This window comes from Limanda limanda, chromosome 10, assembly GCF_963576545.1.
Source record: "Limanda limanda chromosome 10, fLimLim1.1, whole genome shotgun sequence".
Classification (NCBI taxonomy): domain Eukaryota; kingdom Metazoa; phylum Chordata; class Actinopteri; order Pleuronectiformes; family Pleuronectidae; genus Limanda; species Limanda limanda.
In genome coordinates, this window is record NC_083645.1 from 13892049 (window position 1) to 13914158 (window position 22110).

The window sequence follows — 22110 nt, forward strand, 5'->3', positions numbered from 1 at the left end:
AACACATGCTTTTCCTGTCAAAGCTCAACGCTCAAAGCTCAACTGTTGTTAAAATGGCCAATTGGGTGATTTGCAAGTTTGCTCAGTTCTCACTGAATTGTGTTTGTTCAAATTTACATTGTTTCAGACTTGAAATCAGATAAGAAAAGAACAAACTCCGTCTCCCAGGATAGGTCTCACAGTCAGTTTGTAGTTATAGTTGTAGTTTGTACTTTGTAGTTGTGGTTTATAGATTGTAGTTTACGGTTAACGGTTTACAGTTTGTAATTTGTAGTTTGTAGTTTATAGTTAATAGTTTATAGTTTATAGTTTATAGTTTATAGTTAATAGTTAATAGTTTAAAGCAGGGGTCACCAACCTTTTTTAGACTGAGAGCTACTTCAAAGGTACTGAGTAGTACGAAGGGCTACTTGTTTCCAGTGGTGGGAAGTAACAAAGTAGAAATACTTCGTTACGGTACTTAAGTAGATTTTTCACATATCTGTACTTTACTTGAGTATTTATTTTCCTTTTAACTACATTTGAGCACAAATATCTGTACTTTCTACTTCTTACATTCTCAAAACTGGCTCGTTACTTGAGCAGCGGAGGTTGGCGGAACGTGCAGCTTTACGCACGGCGCACCTCTCTCTCGCTCTCTTGCTCCTGCAGGAGCTCGGTTCAGTCTTTATTATTAGGGCCAGAGCACTGACAGGCACTGACAGGCACTGACAGGCACTGACAGACGTGAGGCCCTATTCAAATTGTAAGGATTATTATTCAGGCAAATGAATTTGCTTTTTGAGGGCTTTTATTAGGTGACTTTACATAATTTTTTGAAGGTATTCCTTTTTCGATTCATATTCGTTTTCCCTTTCCTGCTTCGTGTCAACATCTGCACATAAATACATAGCTCGAAGCAGCAAGTGGTTAACTTTTATTAAAGAAAATATTGGAACAACTTCAAGCAGGGTTGTGTCTTCACTTTGTCGTCCCTACAGGCAAGATACCCTACAGGTGTATTGTCACCCTGCTTCAAACAAATGCAAACACAAACACAGGCCCATTCAATGAAGATAGTCTAATGATAAATAAACAGGCTTACATGTAGATGTGTGGACAAGCTGGCGGGCAGGATTACAGGCAGGTAAACATCCAGGCACACACAATACAGCTAATAGACACAAAAGGTTAATTTGGTCTATTAGTGGCAGGTCTAGTGTTCTTATGTAGAATCAAGAGGCACTTGTTTACTCTGTTGTGTTGATTCTTTGTTGTCTTTAGAAGTTCAGATGCACTTGTCCAATACTTTTTTAACCTCAGCATCTCGGGTTCAAAATTTGTAAAATTATACAAATATATATATAGTGTTGTTATAATTTTTCAGTCAGTTGAAATAAATCCTGAACTGAACAAGGCCTACTATAAAAAGCACTTAGCATTTTTAATTTTGGTACTTTTACTTTTGATTCTTAAGTACATTTCAACACCAGATACTTTTGATACTTAAGTACATTTAATAAGAGCAACTTAATTGAAGTACTTTTGGTGACATTTATCACTACATGCCTCCATCAGTCTGTTCTTTTTCAAAAGTAGATAAAAAATATTGGTTTTTGAACACTGTCTGTTTGTCCCTGACCGGCTGCTTCACGTGAACGATGCTCTCCACTGTGTGTGTCTCTGAGTGAGTGGGTGGGGGCGGGGCGGAGCCCCGGGGCCTGAGTGTGTGCGCGACGTGCACGTCACTGCACAGGGAGCCGCTGCAGAGGGGCTGAAGCCGCGGGCTGCAGACCACTGGCTACGGCGAAAGAGCGATTTGTTTACTGCTCCGCCGTTAAAGAGATGCAGACGTCAGAACATTAGTTCGGCTATAATATTAGTTGCGCCTCACATTTCCTCCTAACGGTCGCGCGCCCCACACAGTTTGAGAATGTGCTGTCTGGACACACACACACACACACACACACACACACACACACACACACACACATGTCCCCCTCCCGGTCGCGCGCCCTAGCTGTTTGAGAATCACTGGCATAGAGTGAGATGGTGGTTTGACTATTTTTTTTTTTTTAAATTTAGAGCATGCCTTGCGGGCGACTCGCGGGGTCCCTGCGGGCGACCAGGTTCCCGCGGGCACCGTGTTGGTGACCCCTGGTTTAAAGTTTATAGTTTGTAATTTATAGTTTATAGTTTATAGTTTATAGTTTATAGTTTATAGTTATAGTTTATAGTTGATAGTTGATAGTTGATAGTTGATAGTTGATAGTTTATAGTTTGTAGTTGAAGATCGCCCTCTGGTGGAGGAAATGCAGCACCACCTCACCTGTTGTACAGTATTTCAAAGTCATATTTTACTTTCTTCTGGCTGCCTCTGTGAACTAGTCATGCTGATATTTTCTCCTCAAACAGAAGGCTGTATACTCCTTTGGTCTTTAAAACTTGACTTTTTTCATTCATAAGAGGGAACAAGTGAGTATATACAGCTATAGTATATAGTGATATAACTGATGTCTACAAAATTAAAGTAGTGACTTGTTTGAAATACTGTTTAAAGTAATGTAAAAATAATTTGAATCTCATGAAAGATAAATGATGGTGTCTGGGCTGGTGGGTATTAACGAAATAGCTCATATTTACTTAGTTACTGTACTTAATTAAATATTTCATGAATCTCCACTTTACTTACAGTAGATTTATTTTGTTGGTATTCTTTACATTTACTCCATAAAATATATCAAGAAATATCTGTACTTTCTACTCCTCTAAATCTTTGCTCAGGATTGTGATTTCAGTAGCATCATCTGTAGTGTTCTTTATTAATATGACAACTGTGTTGTTCTTGTATTAAACAAAATATGCACAGTTATTGATATGGTAGTTGAATTCAGGAATACACCGCACTTGGCAAATACTTATGGAGGTGGTGGTGGTGGGGTTACATGACTTACTTTTATTTGAGGTGAAAATTGAATTTGATACTTTAACTTTAGGACATTTTTGTCTATTTGTTTGAGTAATTTTTGATTACTTCCTCCAACATTGTGTGTTTCCTTTCACCTCAAAGTCTGGTGCACACAAATGAATATAGCGCACACCTACTGTATAAATAATAACACACACCTAAGATCTACTGTGTGTCAGGTATAGTTCTGTGGTGATTTGATCAACCACAACTTCAAACACAATATAAACCAAAGTAACATAGGTTAAAGATGTTTGACATAGATTTCCTGCAGAAGACAGTGTCATCTCAGGTTACCAATGATAAAAATGTTTGTGTGACTAATAGGTCTACGTCACAGAAGAGATTGAGTGTTACTAACAACATTAACAATGGCTCCCTGCAATAAATCATGGTAGAGTGACAAGAGGTTCTGGCTTGAATTATCTGATTAGAAGTGCAGCCTCCTCATAAAGGATACTATGGCCTGCATCAGTAAACGTGAAATAATATATCATATGATATCCTGTAAGAACTCTACCTTATTATGATGCCACTGGTCCTTTTATAAACTCGTTATCACAGACACACTTTCCCTGCAGGCAGTGGGGGATGAAATATTTAGACGTTCTATACACGGTGTAAAAATATTAGAGGCTGTCAAAAGCTCAGTATTCACAATATCATTGTATTTATTATCACATAAACCTAGAACACTGTCAATGTTATATTTGATGTAATACTGATTTATAACATTGAAACACATGAATTTGCACTACCATAAGAGCATTTTATTACTTTAGTTTGATTTGATTTGATATATTTGTTTTACTTTCTATAGTCTATTTGAATTGTTTTGAATGTGTGGTTCTCTTTCTAAATATTTTTGAGCATGGTAAGAGGGAGCCTGTGAGCCAAGAACTTCATTGCCAGCGACTGCTGTATGTAATTGTTGTGCACATGACAAATAAAGTCTTGAATTTTGAAAGTATAAATATAAAAACAAAAAAATGTATTCAATTCAAAAACATTTAACACCGAAATCTTGAACAAAAATGGCAAAAGTTTGTTCTTTGATATTTGGTTGTTTAATAGTTTGCATAATTGACATGTTAAATGTCAAATTACATCCCAACCTGACAGGTTTGAACTTGTGTTAATTAATTAAACCTCTTTTAATCATAGTTTGATTGACGTCTCCCTCAGCCAGTTGATTGTGTTGTAAGATCCTTTTTAGGGCGGGGTTAAACCTGTTGTTATTCTCATTAGTGCAGAGTTTGGTGGGATGACATAACTCCCAGGACACCTACACCTCCATCTAGTCACATCGGGTCTAACCTGCGGATAAACGCCTGTAAGGGTGGGCCGAGGCACTCTTATTATTAATTTACTGTCATATTATAATACTTTATAATATATTTAATTTATGTAGCACTTCTCAAGCTTATGCATCAAGTCCCCTCCAAAGAAAACTGTTCCAAAAAAAGACGAAAAATATGATAATAGTAATAATAATAACACATTTTATTTCAGTGATTTTAACAATGAGCATAGACACGGGATCACCAAAAAGATCAAAAAAGTGAACTTAAAACTTCATTCTCTATATTAACTGCACATCATCATCAACAATTGAAATATAAGATAGACGTCATAATAGAAACAAATATCAAAACACTACACATCGCCCATAGCAATAAATGTATGTACATGTGTAATATCTTAATAATTAGAATGAAATGAGAGATAATTATAAGAGATAATCTCAACATTGTATCTCTATAAGCTCATATAATGACGGACTGATAGTAGATCGATACACACAGTGAGATTAGATATAAAGTGAATAGAGTTTCTCTCTGAACTGTTTGTTCTCTGCTCCATCATCTCCAGGGATTTTTCTTCCCGAGCCTCCATTCGAAAAACTTCCGCGACCAATCAGCGTGCAGGACCGCAGCACAGGCCCCTCCCCCCGCCGCCTGCTCCCGCATGCAACGCGATCGCCTCCATCAGTCGCTCCGTGGAATCGTCCCTCTCGCACCGGGGGACCCAGCGCTCTGAGCCGGGCAACGTGGAGCCTCCACCGGAGCTCGGAAGTGACACTAGCGGGACTATGTCATCAGAAGCCCGGGGGACCAGGGTTGATGTGAGCCGCGGTTCGTTCACGGTCCTTCCCGCTGCATTCATCGGTTCCAGGCTGGTTCCAGTCCGCGGGGCTGCGTGAAGCCGAGGCTGCAGGGCACGCTACACACGGTCCGGGTTGTGTTTCCACTGATGTCGTTAATTTGTGTGACCACCATGTTGCTGCTCAGGGGGACTGAGGTCGGACCCTAGCCCGATCACCCCTCTCCCCCCTTCCATTCAGCGGTGTGCCCCGGCTCTGCCTGCCGGCCCCGGGTCGAGGATGGCCGGCCGCCGCGGCTGCGTGACCTCGCTGTGGTCCGGCACCGAGCGGGTCCGCATCGGCGAGCGGCTGAAAGCGACCCTCGCCGGGGTGCTGGAGCTGGAGCTGCTCCGGTGCAGACACCTGGAGATGGTGGAGGTCGCTCTGGAGGACCGAGCCTCCGCCGATGCTGCCGCCAACGACGAGGAGCGACGGCCGGAGATGGAGGAGGGAACCCCGGAGTGCTCTGCCACATCCCGCCGGCAACAGGTCAGTCAGTCCGGGCGTCTGTCGGCTCGCAGCCCGGTTCTCCAGGCGACATGACGAGAGTGTTAAATGTGGAAGCCTAAGTGCCGGTGATGTGCCAACAAGCCGGTCCCTCTGCGGCTCGGTGGGCAGGTTTGATCGCTGCCTGTTGGCGCATGGCTGTGCCCAGAGCTGAATACCCAATGGGTTGAGATGGTGCCAGGGAGCATCCGAGCATGTAGCCCGGGCATTACACACAGCGGCAGCGTGTGACCGTCACATGGAGCACATGTCATGGAGGTCAGGGAACCAGGACCAGCTCCAGGCTGCCTGGCACGCCGCCCTGCCTCAAGGTTACACAGGAGGATGGGATGAGACACAGCCTGCGTTGTGATCAAGTGTCGATACTAATTCACCCAGCCAGCAACCAGACACTGCTGCATTGTTTAGCTCTCTGGCCAGTAAGCTGCTCATCAGCTGGAAAGGTCACTTTGGCACCCGGTTTGAATTCAAAATGTGAAGCCGGGCTCTCATCGCCCGAGCGGAAAGTGCAGTTCTGATCTCTTTGCTGTGAAATCCTGGATGCTCCAGTGTGAGGGTGACCTTTAGTTAGATGTGTGATCCCAGGCTCACCAGTAAAAAGAAACCCATTTCCCAGCCCTTGTCCTGAAATGAATAGGCAGGTCTCTTTGTGATGAGAATGTGGGGAATGTGGGTTGTAATACAGGAGGACAGGATGTGAGCAGGTCCCATCCCGAGGCCTGGAGACAGAGACTGCAGTCGCTCCTCTCCATTGTTACTGAACGTGAACTAAAATTAAACCTGTAAAGTCAACAAGATGCAAACTTAGAAAAGACAGTTTAGGACTGAATAGAGAAACTAGAATGGAGCTCAGTAGGGCACATGCCTCTGCCAAGAACTAACAGTCCCCTTATGAAACATTTAAATTCACTAGATCCAGATCGGTCCCATTTGGATCTGCACCAAATTACACACACTCATAAATATCAGCCCCCTAAGTAAGATTCTGCCCATCAATAATTCTCTGGGAAATTGGTGAACATGTCCAAACGTCCTGTCTCCAGAGCATTCTTGCGCCCTGGTCCAGATCCAAAACATGGTGGATTCTTCCTGGACCCCCACCACAACCTTCCATCAAGTTTTGTGGAAAAACATCCAGTAGTTAAAAGCATAATCCTGCTTACAGACAAACAAATGTCAACTAAAACATATTCTCCAGAGGGGAATTAAAAATGGTGAAATCACCGGAAATAGTTTGGCGTGGTCGTTAGTCATTTCTGTGCAGGAATTAACTTGTTTTTTTCCTGTAAAGTTAAAAAATCGAGGTGATGCACCAAGACTCTGTCTGTGGGTCGTTCCCAGATGATACACACCAGTGGCATGATGACAGCTTTGTGTTGTTCTGAGTTTCTCACGGCATGGATGAATCATCGAGTTTTTTCCTTTCCAGATTCAACAGCAATGTTTGTGGTTCGTTGTGGGAACTGTCGGGTTTCTCTATAAAATTGAAAGGCTTTGACCTTACCATGAACAAGTGCCTTGAGATGATGTGTGTTGTGCTTCGAGACAATACAAATAGAATTTAATAGAAACATTGAAGAGACTTTTCAAGCAGGCAGAGACTTCTTGGCACTTCTATAATGTGAGGTTTTGCTGCTTTTCTTTACACTGAACAGATTTTGATTTTGGGCTGTTGGACAAAAGACAACTGATTGAGGACAGCACCTTGCAGAGAATGATCCTCTTCCAGCGTTAAAGTCTCTTGTGAGCAGAAAGTGGAGATGCAGTGATGTGCAGCGGGTTCAGAAACACGTTTTTCCTGTGGACTGAGCAGTTTGTTTCCCTGCATTGCACACAGTGTGGAGCGCTGTAGTGACGTGCGTGTTGTTTCTAATGAATCAGTCTCTCTTGGATTATCTCTGGATCATTTCCAGATTGGCACGTTGTGTTTGGGATCTGCTAGAGCTTGGAGTTTTCCGTGTGTTGCAATAAACGTTTGGCTCCATCACTAACATCCAATTGTCATCCACGTGAAGCAACAGTTACTTTATCACGGTCACTTTGCACAGAGTGTTATTCCACGGTGTCTGTGTTTGCTCAATACCGATGAGTGGTATGAGTCAGCAGCCTGCAGCACATTAATGCATGTCCTGTTTGAGCCAATACTGCAGCTGAGGACGTTCTTGGAGGACAGTTTATTTTATCTAGAGAGAACAACTTGAAATGGTAAAATCTATGTTCACCGGTGCAGGGCCAGAAGTTGCAGTCCCCTCTGAGGGGGGGCATCTGCATGGAAGTGCGGCTCATAACGTGCTGCCTTCCTCACCGCCCACCCACTGGAGTTTTCCCCCGTGGTGCTGAGAGATCCTGTGGAGAGGCAGAGCAGCATTGCTCATTCTCACCTCTGAAGGGAGCTGCGCGAGCGAGGCTGGCAGTCTGCCCTTTGCCCGCGCCGGCCTCCGCCAACACAAACACACAACGAACACAAATACGCAATACATAAATAAATACACAAATTGTTGTTGCAAGAGTGACCACATCTCCATGAAACACTGCAGCAGTTCGAGAGAGAACACGTGAAGGTGGTTGGAAATCTGTTGTTTTTATTTACGACCATAAAAGGTGGAAAACTAAAGGTTTCATCCACACACATTCATTTCACATGGAATTTATTAAACGTTGCTTTAAAAAAGCAAGTTGGTCTGCTTTCAGAAATATAAACTATTTTGGAAGCTGTGAATTAGGTGACTCATAACATTATGCATTCGACTTGAGCACCAGATTGTTTTGGAATTAAACTCTCGAAATATGACTCAACTTTTAGCAGAGGGAGGGAGGGAGGGAGGGAGGGAGAGAGAGAGCAGAAGTCATCACTGTGCTGATCCATATTTGGCAGGTTGGGATTATGGCTGATTATCTGTGATTTGAAAAATGCAATTTATAATGACTCGCTCATGGTTTGATGTGTCCTGCGATGATTTCCAGCGGTTGGGAGGCATTCGGGTTTCAGGTTGTCGGTATTGTTTGTTTGAAGAGAACACATCTCATTTGCATATAATATATCATAACTACTTAAAGCTGGGTGTTGGTAACGAGGGAAAAAGCTGGCGAGAGCAGGCTACACTTTGAAATTATGCAAACGATACATCCTACCCCCATCTGCTCTCTCGTCAAAGCTACGCCCCAAAAACACATGAACGTGCACTGCCTGACAACTGGGAGACGCCGTCTTTGCTTCAGTGGTGTATGGCTCTACAGCTCTTTAGACTCATGGGCCGGGGGTGCACAGGTAGGCAGGTGGGCTAGTGACAGACAGGTACACCGACCAATCATTCCATTTGTACCGAATGATTGGTTGGTGTTTGTTACGGTCCTGCAAGTCCTACTGCATGGCACTTGAAGAAGATAATAGGTATAACTTGTTCCAGAAACAACCTGCACATCCTATCTTTTAAGTTTTCTCGATGGAGTCTGGAGCGATGTCGGATTTTCCAAATGATATATTTAGAATATATTGTATAAAGTCAAATAGCAGTTGAATTCTCAGTGGGAAAACATGTTTATCAGCCACTATTCTTGCCTCAGAGTGTGTGTCAAGGCCAAGCCGGTGAATTGCCATTCGGTGTTTAAAAATTCCCTTCACTGAATAAAGCTCACAGAGGACAGGAGGGGCAGAAGTAGAAGAGCTTCTTATCTATCCATTTTCTATACTGCTTATCCTTTGAGGGGTGTGTGGGGGGGGGGGGGGGGGGCTGGAGTGAATCCAATTTGACACTGGGTGAAAGGCAGAGTACACGATGGACAGTTCACCAGCCGATCACAAAGTGTAGAGAGAGACAATCATTCACACTCACATTGACGCAAATGGTCAATTTGGAGTTAGAAGAGCTTCTTATAATTCACGTATAATAGAGCTGCAACAATAAGTCAGGTGTTGGAAAGAAATAGGCAGGTATTTTGATAATTGGCAGGTATTTTGATAATCTTATTAGTTCCTCAAAGTGATGACAATTCATTGCCTTTGTGTTCTTAGAAGTGTAGTAGTGTGTGTGTGTGTGTGTGTGCTTACTGAGGCAGCCGGTCTTCAAATTAGGTTTGGTCTTGAAAAGCATCATCTTACATGGGGAGTCATTACCTTGACTTGTGGAGTGACAAAGCTTTTGTCTGTGGAGTTTTTTTTTTAGCCTCAGGATCCTTCTGATCTCACTGAAGAAAGAAAGAAAAGAAAAACACAGTCTGCAGCATTGACACTTTGGAAGATCCACCTGAATGTTTGGGCAAAGGTGGAGAGCATCACTCCACTTGGTGACGGAGCTTGAGAAGTGGGGCTGATGTCTTCAAATTTCAAAAGCACATTAATAATGCATGAAACAATAAAAACCATGCTGTGTAGAACGAGCAAGTGCTTCTCTCACCAAACACTCGCTCCATCCTACGCTGTCGGACCAAATTATTCTGCCTCAACATGGCAACCGCTGCGATTTGGTTGCTGTAGTGACATAACGCCCTTAATCGGAGGTGCTGTGTTGTAGAGCGGCCATCACTCTTTCATTATTATCCAATCGACCCATACATATTGTTAAGGAGAGGCTGTGCTTCCCCCTCACATGAAGGGATATCATATAACAGACCCCCACCTTCCTGTCTGTCACCCACCTATGATTTGGTTATACATGGGTGTGTGTGTGTAACATTATACCCCCTAATGGGCTTTGTGCATTAATGCTGTTTACAGATAAAATGGAGACGTAGAAAAAGGGATGAAGGGTATTTTAGTTTTGCTAGCGTTTTCTTCTTCTTCTCCACATTTCAGATGGACATACTGTGACTTTTTCTCCACGACTTATAGTTACTACTTTCTTTTCACTGGTCTCGGTGTAACATTATACCCTCGAATGTGCATTATACTGTTACAGATATTATAGACTAGTAGAGTGTCAGGAAAAAGGGACGGGAGATATTTCTTCCAGATGTTTGCACTCAAGGGACTTTTGAAATGGTTAGTTCATATCTTTAAATCAATATAATTGAGGAAATGATGGTGGACACTAAAGTTGAAGCCTACACAATTGCAGAATGACCAAAATGCAGACTTTTGTGGCAGTAGGAAGAGGAAGCTGAAAGTGGGATTCATAGCAGCAGAACATACGCTAGAAATAAGTGTGAGCGAGAGTCAAAACGAGACTGTATTGGTACGACTTCAGGCCGAGGGTGAGTTAAATATTTCTTTCTGCCGGGCCTGATGTGCTGCGGTGGTTCTGTGTGGGAGGAGAAGCGAGCGAGACTTGGAGAGCGAGCAGCTGTAGCTATGGTGAGCAGGGGGCGGCCGGCTCGAAGGATATTACAGGAGTGGTGGTGGGAGGGGGATTATTTGTCAAGGGGAGTGTGGGGGAGGTGGGGGTCCTTCAAGATGCCCTTCTCTCTCACCCGGCAACCGCTCACCCAAATGTCCCTCCCTCCCTCCCGGCCCTTACCGCCCTCACTCAGTCAGTGACTCACACTCTTACTTATCGGTCTCTGTTTTCGTCCCTCGCGCTCGGTTGTGGTCACCCACTGAGGCTTCATCACAGAAGAATACAAATTAAAAAGGAAAAGAGGGAACAGGAGTGAGGGGAAGGCTCCTAATCTTCCAGAGTTGAGATAAGCCTGAGACAAACCAAAGTCTTCAACTCTTCCTCCCACCTCTCATCCTCCCACCTCTCTTCCTTCCCCCTTCCCTTCTGCCGCCCCGGCTGCTCTTTGTTACGTCATCTGTCTCCCTCCCATTATCCCCTGACCCCCCCCCCCCCCCTCTCCCCCAGCCGTGACTCACTACCTGTTTTGTTTCCCTTAGTAACAAGAGGATTGATCAGTGCCACTCACAGTGTCCCTGTTGTCTGGACCCCATCAGTCTAATGCAGGGGCTCTTGCTGTCCTGCCGGGGTGGGTCAGGGGATTTAGAGGATGACTGGAGGAGGAGGTAGGGAGAGGAGGTGGGGAGAGGAGGTGGGGAGAGGAGGTGGGGAGAGGGGTTACTCCAACAAGCCTTTGTTAATCTGGGAAATGGAGGCACATTGCTAACCTGTGGAAGTGATTGTTGTTATTGTGTGTGGGGCCTCTTTCCTGACGGTTCCGGTAAGCGTGGTGGGACGTCACCGGTGTGGATCTGGTAAATGATGCCATGGGGCACCCCCCCGCTCCATGTCCTTTCACACAGGTCTAATTGTGTCTCTCCAAGAAGCTGTGGTCTTATTGTCTGTGGTGAAAAGGAACTATACGTACATGTAATGTATGGCCTTCTCTCTACGTCTTCTATTTAATACTCTGGTTTTAACTTGGGAAATATAATATTGATATTTTGGGAGATTTTAATCTACTTTCCCTTTTGGAGATGGTTTCATGTGACTTAAGTTATCGGATTTCAGCAGTTAGATAACATGTGGCTATACGAGCATGGTGGTCTCCCTGTTCAACATATAGATGTTTTTATGTGATTTTGCACCAATTTATCACATAATTCAGATTTTAAAATTATCCCACAGCTATTCAGAACATTACCTACAATAATGACTGCCCTGGTGCTGATGCCAGTATTGCACATTAATAAATGACAGATACAGATATATCAGCTGGTATATGTCAAAAAATGTAATTGTCAATGATTGATTGGCAAACATCTTGACAAAGAGATATAATTCAGGCTTGATGTTTTACAGTTTAACCACAAACTTTACTGGAAATAACTATAAATTAAAGGAAACACAAATACAACCAAATATATAGAATTCGAAAGTCGTAAAAAAGGTTAACTAACGTACAAATGTAAAATGCAAACAAATCCACCTGTTGTCCGCTTAGTTTTTTCCCCAAATAAGTTGTCATATCAGCGCATATTGTCAAACCAACGCTGTTTAACACTTATATCAACTGATATCATCGGCCAACTGATAAATCAGTCGAGCTCTAATGTGTGTATATCAGCCTGATTTTTATGAGATCAATTAAGAGATGGAAAGTACTGTCACAAGTGCAGCCACTTTCATTATGAGATCATTTATATGCTCGTTAAAGTGAAAATCTTCCACAGTGATGAAATTTCATTTTGGCCAAGAAGCCCTGTAATGTGTGTCAGAGTGTGTGATTCCTGTCGTTAAACCTACTGCACTAAATGTGACCAAATGTCAAACTATATTATAGTTGTTACTGTAATATACTTAATGGCGCTTATATCTTAAATGGTATTGGACCTTATTTGATGGTTTTTCTTCTTTTTCAAATAAATGTTGTATTTACATGAAGCCATGTCACACAATTTTAATATTTTGGAAAAGATACTGGAATATAAAATATCGTCAGTGCTGCCTATTCATGATGTATTACATTCTTTTTCCAGGCTCCTTCTCCTTCTGATATAGCGGCATTGCCCTGTCAGAGCAGCCCAGACGACTGTGGCAGTAATTCAGCAGATGGGATAGTCCACTCCTCATCTGCCAGGGGAAGTAATTCGCGCTGGTCCACTCTGTCCTGGGACGCTCCCTCTGACCTGCTCTCTCCCCCAACACCAGACCCCAGTGGTGTGGTCCACCTGGACAGTGACTCCAGACCTAGTTCAGGTAAAACATGTTTGTTCAGGGGCCCAAAACTGTTGGACAGGGTGTGATAACAACCCTGAGCTGTATGATAACCAACAGTTTGAAACCTGCTGTTGAGACACACACGCACCCTGTGTCAGAGAAGTCCGATTAAACATTAACAACTCTCTTTTTACTTTTGTTTACTTGCACTCTTTGTGACTTGGCACTGACTCATTCAGCTTCTTTTTCGCTGTCAACTTTCAGCCTGTGTTGCCAAACTCTTATCCAGTCTCATTGAAACTTGGGTCCATATGTCTCAACACCCAACACAGACATTTCCCTCTCTGCTGTGCACTCATGCAATCCGTCTTTTGAATTTTATTATCTTGACTTTCTTTTAGGGTCTACCTAAAACGTTATAAAGAACCTAAAAACCCGAAATCCAATATTTCAGAATTTTTAGTTTTGCATTTGTTTTCATAAGTTAAAATGTGTTATTCTTACCACTTTTTAAACTCAGATATTTTTGCAGCCATCAACATGTTACACTTGTTAGTCAAACAGTGGATCCTGCACTTTGGTGTCTTTCTCCTGGAATTGATGTTAGTGAGGTTTTAGTGTCTGTGGGTGATGTCATTATTTGGCAAGGTTAAACTGGCCTCACTAAGTCCCCCATTTCTTTTTATACACGTCCAAACTAAACACTGTCTGTACTGACAACATTCCTCTCAGTAAAGACCCACCAGACAGAACAGATAGTGTAAAACTTAGTTACCTTGACAACAGAGGCCCATGTGAACAGCCCACATGAAAAAATAGCAATCCGCAGTACAATTCCTGATTTAGAGATTCTTTAATAATATATTAAAAAGAATTACTGATAAGGCAAATAAACAACCAAAGTGGTCAGCGCATCATTAGTCTCTATATGTGAAATCCTAAGATGTTCTCACTGAATACATTTTCCTCTTTTTTCGTCAAGGTTTCTATTCAGTGAGCGGGAGCTCTCTGTCAGACTCGTGCTACTCTGTGTCCAGTGATGCCGCTCAGGGAGGACCAGCACCACCAGTGCCACCGACCCGACCTCTGACACTGTGGGAGCAGGTTCCTCCATCCAAAGACAACACTGACATCCTGTGGTCAGAGCGTGCCGCGCAGAAGCAGGAGCAGCCTGCACTGCCAAAAAGCCAGGGAGATGGAGAACCCTCAGAAACGACCCCAGTCTCAGGTGAGCCTTGTCTTTTAAATCCTTTAAATAAATAGCATTTTCAGGACACGGCTGAAGATGGTTCATAAAGAACAAGTGAAGACACTTCAAAGCAGTGGAAGTCTTATGTATGGGCGTAGCTGGTTATGTATTTTGGGAATTCCATCCATCCATTATCTGCACCTCTTATTCAGTAACGTCGGGCTGACACGCAGACAAACAACCATCCACTTTCACATAGTCTCCAATTAACCCACCCCAATCTGTTTTAGCCTGGGGGAGAAAGCCAGAAACCCTGCAGTAAACCCATGCAGACAGAAGGAGAACAACTAGGTTTATTATTTATTAAGAGGAGGATAATCTAAAATAAAAATAATATGTGAAATGTCCTTCTCTTGTCTCTTACAGGACCAAGCGACCTTGAAGCGACTGGTCTGAGCTTTCTGTCTGACCTCTGCTCAGGACTCAGCTATTCCTTGATTGTTTCCCTCCTCCCACTTCTTGACCCTGTTTCCTCTTCTTCAGCCTCCTCCCTCCATCTGAAGCCCCAGCTGGACCCTCGTTACTGCATTGACCTGGTGTCCCGTCGGAACAAAGAGGTTTACCCCTACCCCAGCCCCCTGCATGCCGTCGCCCTCCAGAGCCCCCTCTTCACCTCCCAGAGCCAGGAGCAATCCTCCTCTCTGAATCCAGAGATGACCCCACTTGATGAACCACTGGAGTCCAACACTGACCCAGCTCTGCCTCAGCAGACCGCTGCCCTGCCCTCCGTCACCCAGCTGGAGCAGTACATCTCTCGCCTGGCTCATCAGTACCACGGTCGGGTCACCTCCTCCACCTCTGACCTCTCCTCAGCTGCCACCGCTGGTCCGGTCATACACAGAGGCCTTTGCACTCCTGGTAAAAGCCATGGTTCCACCGTGTCTCTTTCTGCTTTTGAGAGCCGCAGTACAACTTCCACAATCCCAGGAGGCAGCATCACTCCGTCTAAGTCACTGTTGGGAAACTCAGCCAGAGTGAGCCTCAGCTCTGCTGGGAAAAAGGCCACCAGGAACTCAATTAACCTGGGTAACCTTCCTTCAGCAACTGGAGAGGACTTGAATATAAATCTGCATTTCAACCTTAACTTGAACCTGGCCAGTGGTTTAAATTCTGGTCGGGTACCCGTGGACAATTCCAAAAATGGCAGTTGTGGAGCTTTGAGAGCTGACTTTACCACAACTCCCACTGCCTCCACTTCATCGCTCTCCTCTGTTACACCCACCCCAGCACTAAGAGCTCGCCCTCGCATTTCAACGTGTCCCAGCAGCCTGAGTCACCGCAGTTCCCTGGAGGTCACTTCAGCGTCTGGACCCAGTTCGGGATATGGATCGTCATCCTTCTGTCGCTCGTTAGACTGGAGCAGTGGTGCTCCACCCGAGGCTGGACCATCAATGTTTGGTACAAATGCTGCATCAGCTCCTGGGTCTCAGCGTAGCAGCTTGATCCAAGAGTCCAGCGCCAGTCCCAAGTTAAGCGAAGACTCCGCCATGGTGGAAGAGATCTCCCGCCTCTCTGGCCTGTCCCGGGCTGTGGTGGTTGGACTGATGGAGCAAGGTGTGGAGCTTGATATTGACTGCTTCCAAACAGATAGTGCAGGAGACGTGAGGGGTCACAGTAAATCTCACCTGACGTCCCAGGCAGATCAGTCGCATGACTATACTAGACTGAACAACCTGAATCCCCAGAGACCGATACAGCTCTCCCTCAGTGTCACCCATTCACCCCAGTCTCAGGCGAGTCTCACCCCTCCACTCTCGCACTCCAGCAGCCCCATACACCCTTACCAGTCCATCCACGTTCCCTCTCCCCACTACTCCTCACACTGCCACTACCAGCAGATCCCTTCCCCATCCGACCTTCCCTCTTCCACAGCCTCCTCCCCTGCCTCCCGCCCCACTACCAGGGGTCGCTCCCCACCCCGGCCTCTCCAGCCCTCCCCCTTGGGTGCCACCCCACTCTCTGTTTTCCGTCGGGACGCACCCTTCCAGTGCTCCCTACCCCACACCAATTCGAGGACTTCTCCTTCAGAGCACAGCAGCAATCAAACACGAAGTGGATCCCTTCGGCACAGTGGTGGAGGAAGTGCAGGCAGTGGTGGGTGGAAGAGAGCAGAGGGAGATGGGCTTTACAGAGGAAAGCATTCCTCTCATAAGTTGATCAGGGCCGCCACAGTGAGCAGCTACGCCAAGAGAGAGGACTACAGCTCCGTTTGGGGTGAGGAGGAGGAAAAGGAGCCAACAGCTGCTCAGACACCAAGGAAGACATCCAACAAACTCTGGAGGGGTTTTGAAGGACGCCTCTGGGGCAAAGAGTCCGACAAAGAAAGGGAGGAGATGGACAGAGCTGAGTACGGCTACGGAGGGAGGAGGAACAGCATTGGAAGCTGGAGGAGGGAGAACCGTAAGGCAAAGGCCTCATCCAGCAGGAGCGACAAGAGGCCAAAAGTAGACAACTCGCCCATGTTCTCAAAGAAGAGGGGGAAAGAAGACGGGGAGAGATGCAGCTCCAGCGTCAGGCTTTCCAGAAGGGCTTTGTTCAGGAGTGAGTCCCAAGGTTTGCTGGTGCCTCGTAACCACGGTGAGGAGCCTGCGAAGCGTCCACACTGGGTCTCCTCGTTAGACGTGGGACAAGGGGGCATGGGCCACAGAGACGAAGGGATCCGACTGCTGAGAGAAAAGGAGGCCGACAAACGCCTGTCCTCCACTGCCAGCCTCTTTAACCTCTCTCGCTCTCAGAGCCTAGAGGGCAGCTGCCACTCGCTCTCCCCTCTCTCCTCCCCTTCCTTTTCTCCATCCCCTCCTCCGAGCATGCCCCTCCAGCGCTCTCGGTCTCTGAGGGACTTGGGGAGGAGAGTGTTTGGCTCCATGAGGTCTCTGAGTCTCAAACGGAAGCCATCCAAGAAATGACATTTGTACAATAAATAATTATGACGGTAGATGATTCTTCCATGTGTTGTGCTCAAACCACTAGTGATGGCTGCCATTGTATTCCATGTAAAAGGAAGCACCATCATGTTTAGTCTTCAAACTTCAATGTTTGTAATTAATTATACAGATTAAGTGGTTCTGTAATAAAAATATATGCCAGTCCTTTCATTCACCACCATGATGGAAGTCACTCTCAGGCACATAAGAGTCTGTATAACGTGCTGATATTGTTCTTGGTTCACAGCATTGATTCCAGTGAAGTTTTTGTACATTTTTATTGACAAAGCCATTTTAAAAGCCACCAAAACAACTTCAAAATGGATTTGGTCCCATGGCCAACAAAGAAATGTCAGTGATGAAAACTTTCTGTATATGTGAAGAATTATTTGTAGGTGATGCAAAGAACTACAAACCTCTCTATCATGTCTATGCTGGCTAAAAGGATTTGACATTTCAACAGTAACAATATTCTGGGATTTGTTTGTGCTTTAATAGTAGCCTCATGAAAAGAATATTTAATATGAACTAATATTATCAGCTCCAGTACATATGCTTAAATCCCCCTATAACCATGAGTATGAATGTGTATGTGTACACTCCCCCTCTGCATGCTGCTCTGTGACTTGTTCATTGTTCACAGCTATTGTGAGAACGTGATATTCCTCTTTGTCGATGGGTACAATTCCCTCTGAAGTACAATCATATTGGCCAGACAAAGACCAAAACCAAGCAAATACTCTTTAACTTGATATTGTGCTCAGGATTTTCAAATAAATATTGAATGATTCAAAATACTCACGAGTTATTGGAGACAAAATGTGGCTTCTTATGGGTTATGATAAATAAAATACTCAAAACTGTGCTGTCCCTGAAATCCACCTACATAATATGTTTGGGAAAAAAAGACAACCAAGCTTGGACATAATTTATAAAAAAATATTTTACTTGAAAACTTGGAAAATTAACATTCACACAACTGACCAGACAATTGCGATCATGATTCACTATCAGAACACTGAGTAGTACATGAGTCTTGCATTTCTTTGAAATATCCAAACTCTCGCTCGTTGTGGGAAAAAAAGGTCTGTTTCCATGTTGCTAGGAAACTAACATTCCTGTCCTTTCTATTCTCAGCAGTGACATCTTTACTCTCATACAGACCAGTATTCTGTATAACGTCGCTATGTTACCGGGCTCACCTCAAATACCTAGGACATTCAGTAGAACTAGTGTTTTAGGACATGTGATCATTCTCCAGTTGATTTGTGATCAGCCGTCTTTCTAAGGTTGAGGAGTTGTTTGTCACGGGTTGTCTGGCAGACTAAACTCCGTCCCCAGCTCCGTTGGTTTGGTTAACCCCTTCTTCGGAGCTGCTCTTCAGACCAGAGGAAAACATGCCTCGATACATGGCCTTCTCTTTTTGTAGCTCCTGATTTAGTTTCTTCTCAGCCCTGTGCAGCTGCTTCTTCACATTAGCATCTGAGACAGAAAGAATTGTTGGGAGAAGGTTTAGAGAGAGGATCAGCAGGATTGTTCGAGAGGTGTTAAATTATCAATTAAATGAATGGATATGATTTACAAAGCAATTACTTTGTAGAGCAAAATGTCCTTGAATGATAATCAAGGACACGAATAACTAAATGAACTGACAGCAATGAATTGGTGTAGTGAATTTATTACAGTTTGCATTGAATTTGATCATTTTCTGCTCTGACTTTGCAGAGCCTCAAATATTCAATCTGCAAGACTGTTAACACAGACAATTCAAGTTTTAACTATTGTTTAATGGTTGAAATACTGATTTTAGCCCCTTTTCCACTGATAGAAAAACCCAGTAACCCCCCCCCCCCCCCCCCCCAACATCTGGCTTTTGTCTACAATGGTAACGGATTAACTCCCGGGTCAAATGACTGTGCAGTAGACACACGTGTTAATCGGCTCTGGCTCCTATCAGCAGTGATGGAAACGTGACATCTGGCAGAATACATTTATTTGGCAAGACAGCAAGGCAAGGGAGCTCCTCAGTTTATGGGGCCTTTGTGACATCGAAACATTTAATTTGATTTGGTGTAAAAGAGGCATTTGTTACTTTTGACAGGGTCGACCTGGTTGTTTCCCCCATTTCCAGTCTTCATACTGAGCCACACACACTTAAGAGAGTGGTATTTATGTTCTCAGCTCACCCTTGGCAGCTGTCTCCTCTCTTCCTCGAATGATCACAGGTGCAAGTAATCAGATTATTTAATTTATTAAATTTTCACTCTCCGAGTAAAATTTGTACATTTTTCATCTTAAAAGTTACTGGTTACTAAAGTATTCAAAATACTGTACATATTTTGTAAAGAATTGCTTGTCCAAATATCATGGCAAAGATTTGACACAACACTTAAATCCCTGTGGTGCCAAAAGGCAAAATTGATTAAAAAAATATATTTCAATAATTTTTCATTATAAGACACCCGCCTGCTGTGGATGATTCCGATGTGCTGGCTCTTTTCTTACCATTAGGTTGTTCTCTGCCGGCCTGGATCAGATACTGTTTGGCCATCACTGCATCTCCCATCTCCAGAGTGGCTACTCCTGCCCTGTACAGTGCCTTGACATCGCCTGGTCGCCACTGCAGCACCCGCAGGCTGTACTCCTGCACACGGGCAAAGTCAACACTCTCTCTCTGCAGCAAACAAGCTGAAAAAGATAGATGCGTACATACAAGTATATCAAATATAAGACTATATACTTCTGTACTTAACTGCAGAGTAAACATGATATGAAAGACTCCTTACAAAACTAGTAACTACAGGAAACTTCTTCCTGAGGAGAAGCTACTACAAACAGAATATGAGATTGATTATGTCAAATAGCAGTATTTCTACTTGAGTTGGATATTCAAGTACTCTTTCCACTTTGCAAGTTCTGAAGTTGTATCTACCAGCTAAGTTGTTGTAGCAGTCCACTTGTGTGTTTCTCAGTAGAGTGTCTTGTTCTGGTGTGAGAGCAGGTGTCTTGGGGCCAAAATCTTTCACTCGTGCCATCACATCAGAGTCGAGGCCTCGGAGGATCAGGAGTGCGCGGTGATAACGGCCAATGGCCGAACGAATGTTCTTCTCCCTGTAGAAGGCATTTCCTTCTGTTTTCATTTGGGCAGCTTCCTCTAGCAAAGACCAAGCCGGCTTTGTGGAAGTCTGCTGGTGTCCAGAAACGCCTGGTTCCTCTGCTGCAGCTGCTGCAGCTGCCCCCTGCACGTCTGAACACTCCTTCTCTGCTGCCTTCATTTCCGCAGTGGAGCTCAATAATTGGTAAAATGAGAAACTTAATGTAAATGCATGCATTATGATGTCATTGAAGAACTTTATGTACAGACATAATTTTACGCTCCTGTTACATGTTTCTAGCTTAACATTATAGCTGTAATACCGATAACAAATATTGATACTGAAGTCAAGTGGATGGACACAAAAATTGGTTCCATCTCATGTTGGATTTCCTTCTGGACACATCTGCAGCTACCACTGATCACATGCAATGTAATGAGACAGTTGTAGATACATTTATGCATTTTACCTGATAATTAAAGAAATATTCATTATGTATTCACCACATAATTCATGATATCTTCTCTCCATCTCATAGTGGTACACGTGTGTGTGTATGTTACGCAACTGTGTGCGAGAGATTTCATTACAACATCACTTGACATCAACATGACTCTTAGATTCCTGTTCAAAAACAGATCTAATTACTAAAGAGACCCCACACAACTGACTGAAGTTGATAATACTGACTTGTGTGAAATAACGGTAGCCACTCCACTATTTCATTGTGTGTCCGTAACCTGTGTGAATGTGGGACATGTTTAAGATAGCACCCTGTTAGTTTCTATGGTTACGTTGCAGGCTATTGTAGCACATGTTGTCATTAGCATTAGCAACATGTTAAATTAGCAGCAAGTTGTGCACATGAGACCGTTCACGGTGTCAAGCTAACCGAGCTAACTATCACCGAGGCTAACACGAGCGACTCCATAAGGTCCGGTCCAGGTCGTGGACCCGTTCTAACGGTTCAGTACATTCAAATGTTTGCTTTGCATCCACTCACCTTACACGTGGGAGATAATCAACCACCAGGGAACATTTACTTTCCCCAGTTGACAACCATCCTGCTGCTGCTGCAGATCACTTCCTTGTTTTTCTGACGTCAGGGACGTGCAGCGTCACTGCCCCCGCCAGGCCGGATATGGAACTGGATTTGAGATAGTTCTCTTGTTATGTATTTATTATTCGATGGCGAATTAAATGGTTGTGTTAGTTACAGTTGGTGAAAATGTTTGAGTTTCACATTTACAAATGTTTTTTTTAAATATATTTAAGCCCTAAGATTATTAAGGAAAATGGATGAATAAAGATTTTGAAGTTAAAAGTTTTGGCAGGTTATGTTTTTTACATGTCTTAAATTAACCAAAATTATATCTGAGCAGTGGGCTTCTGCGAAGGATGTGCGCGCGCAGTTTTAAAAAAAAATTCTAATTAATTTAATTTAATTTTTTATTTAATTTAATTTAATTTTTTTTTATATATATATTTAATTTGAAATGGTTATGTTCATTTTTACATTTAATTACATATTATTAGATATTGTGCAATGAATAGGTGGTTGAAGTCCTGCCAACACGACAGCCTAACAAGTAACACATAATTGCTGACTTCATTTTGAACAAACTTCGATCTGCGTGCACACAGTAGAATATTGTCAGTGTGTGTCTGGGTGCAGTGTGTGATCCTCCAGCAGCAGCAGTGTGTTGCAGCAGA

The 22110-nt window shown here is 43.8% G+C and overlaps 2 protein-coding genes across 4 annotated transcripts; one reads left to right on the forward strand and one right to left on the reverse strand.

Annotated features, from left to right (window-relative positions):
• The first annotated feature begins 4921 nt into the window (after positions 1-4921).
• Positions 4922-18165, forward strand: si:ch211-168f7.5 (dapper homolog 1). Of its 2 annotated transcripts, none has more exons than XM_061080193.1 (4): positions 4922-5579; positions 12949-13168; positions 14112-14357; positions 14745-18165. In XM_061080193.1, exons 1-4 carry the CDS (start codon positions 5331-5333, stop codon positions 17282-17284), a joined length of 3255 nt encoding a protein of 1084 aa, XP_060936176.1. In that variant the 5' UTR covers positions 4922-5330; the 3' UTR covers positions 17285-18165. The 2 variants fall into 2 exon arrangements, with proteins under 2 accessions (XP_060936176.1, XP_060936177.1); XM_061080194.1 differs by having other exon boundaries at positions 14862-18165.
• A 62-nt stretch (positions 18166-18227) lies between these two features.
• ttc9c (tetratricopeptide repeat domain 9C) lies at positions 18228-21485 on the reverse strand. 2 transcript variants are annotated; one of them, XM_061080199.1, is made up of 4 exons: positions 21401-21485; positions 20235-20590; positions 19808-19990; positions 18228-18784 (listed from the first exon to the last, which is right to left on the reverse strand). In XM_061080199.1, the coding sequence occupies exons 2-4, from the start codon at positions 20575-20577 to the stop codon at positions 18627-18629; spliced, it is 684 nt and encodes a 227-aa protein (XP_060936182.1). In that variant the 5' UTR covers positions 20578-20590; positions 21401-21485; the 3' UTR covers positions 18228-18626. The 2 variants fall into 2 exon arrangements, with proteins under 2 accessions (XP_060936182.1, XP_060936181.1); XM_061080198.1 differs by having other exon boundaries at positions 20235-21485.
• Between the last annotated feature and the right edge of the window lie 625 nt (positions 21486-22110).